The sequence below is a fragment of the Cynocephalus volans genome, chromosome 4 (genome assembly GCF_027409185.1).
Source record: "Cynocephalus volans isolate mCynVol1 chromosome 4, mCynVol1.pri, whole genome shotgun sequence".
Classification (NCBI taxonomy): domain Eukaryota; kingdom Metazoa; phylum Chordata; class Mammalia; order Dermoptera; family Cynocephalidae; genus Cynocephalus; species Cynocephalus volans.
This window is the reverse complement of record NC_084463.1, coordinates 19,823,745-19,837,990: the sequence shown is the minus strand read 5'-3', so window position 1 is coordinate 19,837,990 and position 14,246 is coordinate 19,823,745. Positions and strand designations below refer to the sequence as shown.

General features: G+C 36.2%; 1 protein-coding gene across 1 annotated transcript; it reads left to right on the top strand.

Annotated features, from left to right (window-relative positions):
• The first annotated feature begins 431 nt into the window (after positions 1 to 431).
• On the top strand, positions 432 to 1,370 carry LOC134376946 (putative olfactory receptor 10D4). Its single transcript, XM_063095532.1, has one exon. The coding sequence runs from the start codon at positions 432 to 434 to the stop codon at positions 1,368 to 1,370; it is 939 nt and encodes a 312-aa protein (XP_062951602.1).
• The last annotated feature ends 12,876 nt before the right edge of the window (positions 1,371 to 14,246 follow it).

Sequence of the window (14,246 nt, the reverse complement as noted above, 5' to 3'; positions counted from 1 at the left end):
TGCTAGGTACTTTATATACCTATTAAAGCATTAATCCTCACAATAGCCATAAGATATTATTGTGCTATTTATACAGACTCAAAGGAGATATAGAGATTTTTTTTCAAAGTTATCTAAAGTCACACAGTGGGGGGCAGATTTAGCATTTAATCTTAGATGTGTCCAGTTGTGAAGTTTATTCTACGTCCTCTCCTGTGTACTGCCTTTAGCATTATCTCTTCGTTTTACTTTTGAGAAAACAGATGAAAATAAATAAATGACTTAACCTAAGTGTCACACATTAATGACAGAATTGAACTGACCCCAATTTAGAAGTTTTTTACAGTATATAGTTATTACCAGTTTCCAATGGTTTCTATAAAGATATTACTTTTGGGGGGGTGAAAACATCTCAGTGAGGCCACTCTTTGATCTTCCAGGACTAACTAGACATGAAGATGAGGAATCACACATCAGTAACTGAATTCCTCCTGATGGGAATTCCTCATACAAAAGGGCTGGAAAATGTGCTCTTTGTCTTACTTCTGGCTTTCTACCTGCTCACTCTGCTGGGGAATCTGCTCATCCTTCTGGCCATCCTTCCTTCCTCCAATCTCCACACCCCCATGTATTTCTTCCTGGGAAACCTGTCAGTGTTTGACATATTTTTCCCTTCAGTGACTTCACCCAAAATGATGCTCTACCTAATGGGGCAAAGCCACACCATCTCTTACCAGGGCTGTGCCTGCCAGCTCTTCTTTTACCACTTCCTGGGCTGCACTGAGTGCTTACTCTACACTGTGATGGCCTATGACCGCTTCGTGGCCATTTGTCACCCTCTGCAATACACGGTCATCATGAGCCATCAGGTGTGTGCTATCCTGACTCTAGGCACCTGGCTGGGGGCCTCTCTGCATGCATCTGTTCTCACGTTCCTCGTCTTTAAGTTACCCTTCTGTGGCCCCAATGAGGTGAACAATTTTTTCTGTGATATCCCGGTGGTTCTGCCCCTGGCCTGTGCAGACACCTCTCTAGCACACACGGTGAGTTTCATCAATGTAGGCATTGTTGCGCTCGCATGTTTTCTTCTTATTCTCACTTCTTACATTTGCATTGTCACCTCTATATTGAAGATTCGTTCCTCAGAAGGCAGGTGCAGGGCCTTCTCAACCTGCAGTGCCCATGTGACTTCCATCTTGCTGTTCTATGGACCTGTGATCCTCATTTACTTCCGACCTGCCTCCAGCCCTTGGCTGGATTCTGTGGTTGAGGTGTTGAATAATATTGTCACCCCTTCCCTGAATCCTTTGATATATACCTTGAGAAACAAGGATGTCAAGCTGGCACTGAGAAAGGTGCTAATTCAAGGAGTAGGTAGTGGTGTGGAGTAAGTTTTATGTCATGATCTGTCTTCAGAACTTTGCCTTGTAATTATCTGGGTGCAATTATTCTGTTATATTTGATTACTATGTGGGGCTTGGGACAAATAGGTGAGATTAAATAGATTCTGATGTGATTTATGTGCATAGTTTTACATAATTCTTTATTCAACAAAATCTTTTGCAATGCTTCCTATTTGCCAAATATTATTCTATGCACTTTACAAATACTGACATATAAAATTATCTTAATAATTATATGAAGTAGTAATGTTATTATCACAATTTGCTGAGAAAGGAATTAAGGCACTGAGAGGCTAAGGCACTTCTGCAGTGTCACAGATTTAGAAAGTTGCTGAGCTAACATGTGAACAAAGCTTCTTAACTTTGCTGATTCTGCCTCTGTAGTTTAAGAATTGTAACATAAATACTTCTTCTAGGAACTTCCTTTGAATTTACATAGAATGTTCTCCAATTTGTCAAAAACGGTATCATCCATTAAATTTGCTCCATTGCCTTTAATATTTTTTTCATCTATATTTTGATGAATGACATGTTATTGAGCCTGATATAAAGAAATTCTCTTACAATTTGGAAGCCAGGTAACATCTCTATATCTACCAAGATATATTAGCATAGAGTAGCTACTCTTAGGTAAGCATATTCTTTCTTTATGACAACAGGTTGAATTCTGTAAGAAGGATTGCAGGTCAAGGACTGAATTTGGATTCCAGAATTCTTGGACATTCCAAAATAATAGTTATTTTTTCTCATGTAAATAACTTTGAGGAATATTAGAAAACTGCAAAAAAGGAAAATGAATACAAATTACTCACTAATCCCACCACCAAAAAATAACCACTTTTAATATTTTGGCACTTTTTCTCCCTCTCTCATTAGTGCCTAAATTGGAACATGTGTTTTTGACTCTGTAGAATTATTTCATTTATATCTATATCCTGTATATTTATATCTATACTATTTTATCTATATTACCTATGTATGTATGTATGTATAGAGAGATGTATTTAGTTGTGATCATATTTAGCCCATGTTTTCCTGTTTTAATGGACTATCAAGCATTTTCAACTGCTACAATTTTTAAATTGCTTTATTGAAATATAATTCACATACCAACTCTTCACCAATTTAAAGTGTACAATTCAATGGTTTTTAGTATATTTATAGATATATTGTTCCACGGTCAATTTTAGAACATTTTTGTCACCACACAAAAAAAGTACTGTACCCTTTAACTATTACCTCTCTATTCCACCCTCACCCTCAATAAGCAGACACTAGTCTACTGTCAGTCTCTATACACTTGTCAATTCTAGACATTTTACAAAAATAGAATCATATACTACATGGTCTTTTGAAACAATATTGTCTTCTAATCCATGAGGATGAGATAGTTTTCCACTCATCTAGATCTTCTTTAATTTTTTTTTAGCAGGGTTTTGTAGTTCTCAGTGTACAAGTCTTTTTCTTCCTTGGTTAAATTTTTTCCTAGGTATTTTATTCTTTGGGATGCTACTGTAAATTGAATTATTTTCTTAATTTCCTTTTAGGATTTTTCATTGCTAATATATAGAAATACAATCGATTTTTGTATATGGATTTTGTGTCCTATCTTGCTGAACTCCTTTATTCATTCTAATAGGTTTTAAGTGGATTCTTTAAGATTTCCATATACACAATTATGTCATCAGCAAGTAGAGACAGTTTTACTTCTTCCTTTTCTTTAATTTATTTTTCTTGCCTAATTACTTTGGCTAGAAATTCTAATACAATGTTGAATAAAAGACTGAGAGCAAATATCCTTGTCTTTTTCCTCATTTAAGGTCAAGCTCCTAGTCTTTAACCATTAAATATGATGGCTGTGGATTTTTCATAGTTGCCATTAATCATGTTGAAGAAGTTCCCTTCTACCCCTAGCTTATTGAATAGTTTTATCATGCTAGGGTGTTGGTTTTGTCAAATACCTTTTCTCCATCCATTGAGAAGATTGTTGATTTTGTGGGGTTTTTTTTAATATAGAATAATTAAATATCAATCAAAACTTGCATCCTTGGGATAAATTTCCTCTTGGCCATAGTGAATAATTCTTTTATATGTTGATGAATTTGGTTTGTTAACATTCTGTTCAGAATTTTTGCATCCATATATAGTTTTTTTTTTTTTTCCTTTCTTTCTTGTTATGTCTTTTGTTTTGGGTATCAGGGTAATCTTGGTTTCACAAAATGAATTGGGAAGAGTTTTTCGTTCTTCTATTTTTTGGAAGAGTTTGTGAAGAATTGATATACATTCTTTTAAAAATATGTTATAGAATTTAGTATTGAAGCCATGTGGGCCTGGGCTTTTATTTGTGGGTACTTTTTTTATGATTGCTAATTCAATATCTTTAATTTGTTTAAGTCTATTCAGATTGTCTATTTCTTCTTGAGTCAGTTTGGGTAGCTTGTCTCTTTCTAAGAATTTTCACATTTCATCTAAGTTATTTAATTTATTGACATACAGTTGCTCGTACTATTTCTTCAGGAAAGCTGAAGTGTCTACACTAACAAGCAAAATCCTTTCTATTTTTGTAAAGTCAGTAGTAATGTCCCCTCTTTCATCTCTGATTCATTCAAAGAAAAGGCAATAATTATTTTTAAACAATTTCATTTGTGTAGGTTTACATTTTTAGAATATTTAATTCTTGTTTCAAGAAAATTTCTGATTATAAGAAGAACATCCTTTCATGACTCTGTGTGTGTGTGTGTGTGTGTGTGTGTGTGTGTGTGTGTGTGTGTGTGTGTGTTACTGTTGCTGTGGCGGTGGAGGTAAGTAACAGCAATAAATGGTGTTCCTTGATAGGAGCCTCAGATGAGGAAGTGGGAAAGAGTGGAAATGTCTTTTCTCCTTATAGAACAGTGTAAAAAGCACTTATTTAGGAATCAGCATAATATCAGGGCCCTGACAGTTGTACTACTAATAATCCTTTGTGAGACCCTGAACAAGTCATTTTGCCTCTGTGACCTTGGTTAAAAGGTTAAACTAGATCATTTTTTGTAGAGGGTTAGAAATCTTGATTCTCATTTGATTTTTAGAACAGGATTTTTAGGTAAATGCATGTATAAGGCAACAGTCTCCAGTCAGGGAGCCAAAGTCTACAGATAGTTTGGCAACAGCTCATCTAATCAACTCTGATCACTGTTCAAGTATGGGATTGTATACTTTAATGATTTTAGAGATAACAGTTGGTTTTCATACCAATCCTGTTAAGAGATTTTAAGAATTGCTAAAGGGAAAGATGTGAAAAAATGTCTGCTAAGGGCAAGCTGTCTATGGGTGGAAACTTTAGAGACAATTATACTTAGATTTAATCATAAGAATGTAATTTTTGCTTAAATCATTTGAGGAGAGGTTATATTTTAGATAATGATTGCCGTTTGACCAGCCTAGCTTTTCACAAATTATACTTTGGAATGTCACATTGTTAATTTTACTGATATTACTAATTTCCATTGTTTAAGCTATGCTTAGCCATAGATAATTTTTGTCACATTGCCCATGCCTTTGTGTCCTTTTGAAATGATTGAATCAACTGATTTTTCTTGTGAAACTTCCTTCTCTTTACAATAAAAACAGAAGCTGACTTTGAATCAGGGCTGTACCCTGTTTTCTCCTTCTAAGAGAGGAGTTGCTGAGATGCAGTCCCTTTGGGCTTTTTATCGCATTCATGGTGCTTTGAGTAATCCTTTTTGTTGTCTCTGTTACACCATGAGAAGTGAAACAAGTTTCAGGGATTCTTTTGCCTCTAAAAGTGGTATATAGCATTATATAAATGCTTATTTTGAGGAAGCTGTTCATGGCTTGGGAAAAGAGTGTCCAGAGGTCTCTTAATTTCTGATTTTGCTGAGGCAATAACTTTCATTTCCAGTACTACTCTTCATTTTTAAATCCTGTCCTTGAGATTGGCCTCTGAATGAAAATGAAATGCCCCATATCGTCCGGCAGAGGGCACTGTTGGGGTATGACATGCTTAGACTGCACTGACGACTTGGTAGCAATAAAGATCCTGGAACTGATCTGAGGATATAGAATGGTTGAGATCATCGTCAGAGCTGTTTGACAGAGCTCTGTGATGCCCACGGTTCCTGATGGCACTGCTGTGTGGTAACCTCTTTCCAGGGAAACAGCTTCAAATCTAGTCAATTACTACCATTTTTACATGTTGGTGCCACAGTATTCACCACTCTGTGTGTGTAAGAGCAGAGATTCTAGACAAGAGGTAAGCCAGGTAAGAAGAAAGTCTTGATGGAAATTCAGCTGGCAAAGTTCACAGGACCCTGTGTTATGTGTATTAACTGGAAAAAAACCCAGTTGGTGCTAAAGCACATTATCTGCTTCTGCACACATCCTCATTATTTCCTCTCTCAGATACTAAAGAAGGAAATTGGACTTTTTTTTTTTTTTTAATCAAAGGAAGGGGCTTGATCTCTTTCATCAAGAAGCCCCAGGCATTAATTTTATCCTAGGAAATTGTGTGATGATAACATGGTACAAGTTTTAGTTTTAACAAAAGGAAACAGAGAAAAGGGAGTTTTCTAACTACGGGATACTATGACTAGTATCCGTAGCTTTACATAAGGCTGATAAAATTTATGCTTAATCTGACTGAAAGTTTTGTTGCAGGGAAGGAAAGAGACAAGCACTGGTCTGAGTCTTGAGAAAATGTAATGTAGTATTTCTGTTTTTTTAATTTTTATAAAATTGTCCTCATACAAGTTACTTTAATAATAGAAATGTTTAGGACACCAACCCAGACAGAAAAAAAAAAAAAAAAACTGTGCGATGTCCTCTAAAATGTAAATTCTTACCTTAAAAATGTAATTTGCTATCTGGATGCCTTTACTTGGTAATTTGTTGCATTACTTTCGGTATTTACACATTAATTTGTATTTTTCTGAAAGTATGTATATACACCAAATAATTTTTATTAGGATTATTTTCTTCTCCCTCTATTCACATTTATAAATCCCTTTGATTTATTTTGTGCCACAGCTAGAAACTAAATTCTTCTATGTTTCACTCCCTTTTCTTTTAATTTCTTCTATATTCCCATAACTCATCACCTGCCCTTCTTTTGGGTGCGGGGAGAGATTGCTTTTCTTAAAACATTTCTGATATGTATCTTTACTTCTCTCTTCCAACCCCGAAAGTCTCAGTAGACTTGAAATTGATAGAGGTAAGAAACAATTTAATTAATACCCCATGACTTTTTTAATGCCTGGTTTCAAGTAAAAACGGGCTATCCTAATCCTCATATTGCATTTGATAAAATTTCTCTTAAGTTTTCATTTCCCATATGCAAAGCTTTAAGCTTCTTTTTTGTGCTAACTCGTTAATTTTCAGAGCTTACACCTGAAAATTTTGCCTGTTCTATTAACAATTGCTAGAAAATAGAATCTCAGAAAAATAAAAGGCAAGAAAGGTTTCCTCTTCCCCTTTACCTGCAGCAATAGATACCACTCAGAATTGTCAGGTCCCTTTTGATAAACTAATAAATGAAATATACACAAAATTCTGAGCCTTGAGAAAATATGTAGTGTTGTATTTTTTTTTCCTATTTTTATAAAATTGTCCTCATAAAAGTTACTTTAATAATGGAAATGTTTAGGACACCCACCTGGACTGAAAAAACTGTCCCATGCCCTCTAAAATGTAACTTTTTACCCCCAAAATGTGATTTGCTATCTGGATGCTTTAGTTGGTAATTTGTTGTGTTTCTTTCAGTATTTACACATGAATTTGTATTTTTCTGAATATATACATATATACTCCAAATAATTTTTATTAGACAGAATTATTTTCCTCTTCTCCTTTTATTAATAAAGTTATAATACAAATCTATACCCTAATGTCTTCTCTACATTTTTGAAAAGCCACTCTCAAACTTTTGACCAGTAGAAAAAAAAATTTTTTGAACATATTTTTTGGTGGCCGTCTGGTATGGGGATCCAAGCCCTTCACCTTGTTGTTATCAACACCATCTGTAACCAACTGAGCTAACTGGCCAGCCCACCACCAGAAATTTTTAAACAACTAATAAAATAAGAGGTTTTTCATTTACAATGGTACAAAAATACTGTAGGAAAAGATATGAGAGTATAGCCATGTTACTTCGCCTTTCTAAAGCAGGGGAATAACTGAGATTATATAAATATAGATGAAATACTCATGAAATAAGCATCTCAACTGAGACGATAGTTTAATGTGATCCCTCATTGTAGTAAACACTTAAGGGAAATATTTCTATTAATGGATTAAGTACATTGTCATACGTTCAAAAAATCAATTTTTATAGCCATTTGAATCAAGATGGCTATCTATATTTACTGCTGTAAAAACAATTTAGAGAATGAGAAAATTAGTGTATAGAACAACAACTATAATATGATTTCACTTGTGTAAATTTGTGTGTGTGACTTACATATGTTTCTTTGGTAGAAAGATGGTCATCAAATCATTATCAGTGGTTATTTCTGCATAGTGGTTATATTTTCTTTATTGATTGTATCTTCAAAGTGCAACATTAGCACATTTCAATAAAAAAACTTAAGTTGTTCTGAAAAGAAAAGAACAATCCTCTTAAGTGAACGCTCTAGCAATTGTTCTTACCTAGTGTGACTGGAATCTACTAAGCCTACTAGACAGAGCCAGATGAAAGGGAGGGAAGCTCAATGAGCAATCATAATACTGTCAGAAATAAAAATTAGAGAGTAAAAAGAAATACTTCCTAGGGATGATGTAAGACAGGAACTGGAGAATGGAGGAACAATATCACACCTAACTCTAGAATTTCATAAAACCAGGAAGTAATGTCTAAGAGCAATGAAAACTATTAATTTTTTGTTTCCTTAAATTTTTGTACGTTATCTCTGGGTGATTTCCAGAGTGAAATTTTCAGGTTCAATAATTTATTCTCTTTTGTCTTCTATTCAGTCATTTATTGTGTTGAAATTTTGACTTCCATGTATTATTTTTTTTAAGATTTCTATTGGCTTATTTTCATAACTTCTCTGCTCTTGTTTCTGGATTTTCTTTTCTTGTTTCATAGTGATGGCTTCTCTTTTATGGCCTCTTTGAACTTAACATTTTAAATTCTTTAAGGTGCTCTAGTTTTTCTATTTCTTAAGCTGTAAATTCTGATTCGTGTGTTTGTTTTATGTCTTTTCAGAATGTTGCTTTCCTTGAATCTTTGATGACAACTCCTGTAAAGTTCTCGCTTGTGAGCTCCTCCTGGAGGGTGCTAGTTCTGTAGCACTAACACTGGCCCTGGGTGGGTTGTGGCTCTGGCTTAGGGCTTGCTTGGTTTGTGCAGCTCCGGTCCTAACCTTGTTTGGGCAGCTGTGGTCTCCAGTCTCAGAGGGTGCTCTGAGTGCCCTAATTCTGAATCTTCTGTTTCCTGCTTATAGAGAATTCTTTTTTTTTCTTGTTTTCAATTGTAGTTATATGTTTATTATATTTCTTCTATAATTTCTCTGCATTTAGAGAAAGAGATCAAAGTTTCAGTACATACTTACTCTTTCTTCTAGAATCAGAAGCCTTTTTCATTTCAATGTTGTAATCTCATAAGGTTTTGATACTTCTGCTTTTCCAACATGGTGTAATGAATGACCAGTGGTAAAACTTTTGGAATTATAAGGAGGTGGTGAGTGTGGCTCCCTTGAACATAAATACACTGCAAATATGTGTCCTTTTTGCATTCTCTGCCTAAAGAAAATAAAGCCTCCATGAAAAATAATGAAAAGTGAGAGATGGTAATAAAAATAGATAGAAGACTGGTTCTATAAGTCCTTTAAATAATTTTAAAAGGGTATATAACAAACAATGTCAAGATCAAGATGTGGACACAAGACTATTAGTGAGGAGGCTAGTGTGGGGTCTCCAAAAACAGACCATTGAAAACATAACAAATGTGTCCCCTCACAACTGGGAGATAATATGATGTGTCATAAAGAGATAAGACTAAACTGGCCAGTATTTCAACTCAACACTCAACATTTGACAAGATATCTCATTTTCCATTTTACTATCACTTATCTCTGAGGACTTTTAGTGCCCTTAATGTCACTTATGATTAAGTAAGTTTCCACTTCTCACCATCTCTCTGGTTATTTTGTTCCTATGTGGCTTTTGCTACAGTAATTATGAGTTTTTTGGTGATTTGCTCTTGTTGGCCCAATATCTGTCATTAACACTATCTTATTTTTTAAACTTCCTTAAGTAGATGCAATCAAGTTTCCACTGAGAAACTCTACTGATGGTCTTTTGACTGGGTGATAGGAAGAGAAGAGAGAACTAAAAGCATAGAAAGTCTAATCCTGAAGTTCTTCTAGCATGTCCCTTAGGCCACAGCATCACCTAAGCTTCAGCCTTCCGTCTCCTTCATTGGGTAGTCTTCCTCAGGCATGCATCAGAAAAGGGAAGGCTTTAGCTAATATCTCTTCCCAGTTATCTCCCTGGACGTTCTCCCCTCAGTACCGGTCATTCCTGCTGCTGCTGAGCTCTGCTATGGCCCTCAGATCATTTCAACAAATTGGAGCTACTGGACAGAGTTCACTAGAGAGGATGATTTCTTTTTAAAATGAGCACAGCTTAAGGAACTGATTATGAAGCACAACATGCACAGCAAATGCATTCCTGGTGAAAATGGATAAAGTAGCCCAGGCACAGATCCAGGCCCTGCCCTTGTGTGGCCCACACTGGTGAGAGGGGAGGCTGAATATGTGAGGATTACTCAGCACAAGGAATCTAGCATCCCTTGTTAATCATGTGGATCCTTCATGTGTGTGTGATCTGTTCATGGTTTTGCTGCAACATTAATTATATTATACAATAAAGAATCTCAACAACCAAGTTCTATTTGCTCAGAAAATCCTCATAACATTATGCAGAACCTGGCAACCTTAGAAACACGCTTCATGCATGATCTGCTCAGTACATTGTTTAAGTAGAGTGATCTATTTGGACGTCTCTGGGCCTGGAGTGGAGCTTGACATCCCAGCCATTAAGTCCCTCCTTCCATTGGGGCAGGTCACTATTGCTCCTACGGTTTCCTTTCCTTTATTCTTTACAATATCACCCACAGGTTGTGAAGATGTACCAGATGTTTTAATGAGTGGGATAAAGAGAACTATAATATATCAAATATACATTTCAATACAAGTTTTTTTATAGTCCATGAGGAATTCATACATGAAGTTAAACCCTTTGCAGTGGTGTAGCCTCCTTTTGGATGTCCCCGGTTCTTAATCTTGCTTCATTCTCTTCATGTCCACATCTTTCTGAAAATATTTTTTCTAACTCTGTCATATAAGTAGTAATCAAATTCCTAGAAAACCTAATCCCTATCCATTGGAATGTGTCTCACCCAACCTCCAGCAGTACTGAATTCCACCAGTTTATTTCAAATATTTCTCTTGCCTTACCTTAGGGTTTATGAGCTACCTGTTTACCTTAAAAATCTCCCATGTGAAAACATTAATTTTCAGAATCAGCATAGCCTGTGTTGATGAGAAGAAACATATACTTTAAGTTGTTATAAGAAGGGCAGAACAAGATGGCAGACTAGTGCTGCCCAATGATCCTCCCACAGAAAGGGACCAGAGCAAGGACAGAACAGCTAAGTACAAGGGAAAGCATCAGTGGGAGATTGTGGGACAGAAGTTGGAGCTTGGTGAGGACACTGTGGAGCATGAGAACCAAGTAGGATGGTGTAGAGGAGAAAGAGGCACATGGCTTTAGCCACTGCCATGTCTCTCTAAATGGGATCAGCCATCAGGGATCCTCTCTTGCAATAGAAAGAATCTCCTGGGCTGTGAGAACTTATGAGCAATTACTCTCCTCCTGTTCCTGACCCAACCTGCTCTCAACACAACCACTGTTCCTGTGCCGTTGCCTAGTCCCAGAGCCTAGGCCCTTCTCCATGCAGAGGTGTTCATCTTGTGCAGTGCACCATACCTGGCAACCTATGTTGTCCATGGGGCCCTGGGAACCTGCACAGTTCCAGCCATCCAACCACCTGCACAACCCAAGTCACCCCAGCTGCCCACAAAGCCCTCACCTATCTGCACGGGCTCAGCCTCATGCACAGCCCCAGCAAGAGACATAGCTGCCAGCATCCCCTGTAAATACTGAGTCTACCCAGAACTACCGAGTCTACCTAGAACCAAAACTAAAACACACCACACAAAAGGCAATATATGACAAATCTACAAGAGGGATTCTCTCTCCTCAAAAGCCACCCCAGAGTAATAGAAAAAGCAACCACCAGGGGATTAGGCATCAATGTAGGGATACTAGAAATATGAACAAACAATAAAATATGACACTACCAAAGGAACACTATAATTCTCACATACCAGACCCCATACAACAGAAACCCTGGACATATCTGAGAGGGAATTCCAAGTAACAATCTTAAAGAAACTCAATGAGATACAAGAAGATTCACTTAGACAACAATACAGCAAAATGAGAAAATCAATCTAGGACATGAAGGAGAAAATTTACAAAAAGATAAATACCACAAGAAAGAATGTAGCAGAACTCCTGGAACAGAAAGACTCATTTAATGACATAAAAACTGCAATTGAGAGTGTACGCAGCAGTCTAGAGCAAGCAAACGATCAGTTTCTAATTTTGAAGACAGTCTTTTTGAAATAACCCAAGCAGACAAAAAAAAAAATGATAAATTTTTTAAAATGAAGAAAAGCTAAAAGAGCTAGTAGACCACCTTAAGCACACAAACATCTGAATTGTGGGTGTTCCAAAAAGGTGAGGAGAAAGAAAAAGCATTGAAAACATACTCAATGAAATAAAAGCAGAAAACTTCCCAGGTATTAGTACAGATAGAGTTTCCTGGTCCAAGAGGCTCAAAGATCCTCAAACAGATTCAGTCCAAAAGGTTCTCTCCAAGACACATTGTAGACAAAATGTCAAAAGTCAAAGAAAATCCTAACAACAGCAAGAGAAAAGCTTCAAGTCATCTATAAGAGGGTCCCCATCAGACTAACAGAAGACTTCTCAGCAGAAACCCTACATGCCAAAAGAAAATGGAATAATATATTCAAAGAAATAAAATAAAATAAAAAAAGAAGGGAAAATAGTGTATATCTCAGACAAACAAAAGCTGTGGGAGTTCACCACCATAGGACCAACTCTACAAGAAATCTTTAAGGTAGCCCTGCACCTAGAACCCCCAAAATGATAATCACAACCATGAATAAATAAGAAAGAACAAACACCACTGATAGAGCAGATATGCAAGTGGAAAAGACAAAGAAACTATATTATACCACCTGTGAGGAAAATAGAGTAGTTTAGTGAGGCTCCTTTGCCTTGGGTCCAGTTAGGGGTGGTGCAGCACATTCTTTGTGGGGATGGAGTTAGTGCACATGCACACCTGTGTATTTTTAGTTTATTGCTATTCTTGTGTGTTCTTCTTCAGAGTGTGTGAGCTGTGCCTCTGAACTGCTGCTCGACAGAGCTCATGTCTACAAATAAAGCCTATTATTACTTCACCTATGGCTTCAAGGACCTTTTTCTTGTTACCTAGCTTGTAGACCTGCAAGTGAAGGGTTTGTGAACAGGCTCAAGGGGTCTGTGAGCTCCAGCCCTAGCTCTACACCACTTCAAAAAAAAAGAACACCGAACACAAACAATAAGAGGGAAAGTAAGGGAAAAAAGATATTTAAATCAACCATAAGAAAAGCAATTAAACATCAGGAGTGAGACAATACCTTTCACTAGTAACCCTAAATGTAAATGGATTAAATTTTCCACTCAAAAGACACAGACTGATTGGATTAAAAAGCTACACCCATCTATATGATGTGTATGAGAAACTCACCTCACCTGTAAAGACACACACAGGCTAAAAGTGAAGGGATGAAAAAAACATACAAGGCAAATGGAAACCAAAACTGAACAGGGGTAGCTATTTTTATATCAGATAAAATACACTTTAAACCAAAAACCATATGTGACAAACAAGGCCATTACATAATGATAAAGGTATTTATCCAGCAAGAAGAGATAACAATCATATATACACTCAACACCAGAACACCCAGATATATAAAGTGAACACTGTTAGATCTAAAGAAAGACTTAGATCCCAATACCATAATAGTTAGGGACCAGAACACACCTCTCTCAGCATTGGATAGATCATCTAGGCAAAAACTCAACAGAGAAACATGGGATTACAACTACACTTTTGACAATTGGACCTGGCAGATATCTACAGAACATTTCATCCAGCAAATTCAGAACATGCATTCTTCACATCATCACATGGGACATTCTCTAGGTCACAAATCAAGTCTCAAAAATTGTTCTAAAAATTGAAGTCATTTCAACTATCTTTTCAGACCACAGTGGATTAAACCTATAAATCAGTCACAAGTGAAACTGTGGAAACTATACAAACACATGGAAATTATACAACATGCTCCTGAATGACCTGTGGGTCAAAGAGGAAATTAAACAAGAAATAAAAAAATACCTTGAAAACTAATGAAAATAAATATGCATCATACCAAAACCTGTGGGATACAGCAAAACAGTACTAAGAGGGAAGTTTATTTTAATAAATGCTTACATCAGAAGAATAGAAAGATTTTAAATAAACAACCTAATGCTACACCTCAAAGAACTAGAAAAACAAAAACAATCCAATCTCAAAATTAATTGTTGATAGAAAAATAAAATAAAGATCAGAGCAGAATGAAATGAAATACAAACACAAAAAGTGATACCTAAAATCAATGAAACAAAAAGTTGGTTTTTTGAGGAGATAGGCAAAACAGACAAACAATTAGCTTGGCTAACAAA

Excerpts from the sequence above, each read along its gene's own strand:
- LOC134376946 (XM_063095532.1), top strand. The coding sequence starts at position 432 with ATGAAGATGAGGAATCACACATCAGTAACTGAATTCCTCCTGATGGGA.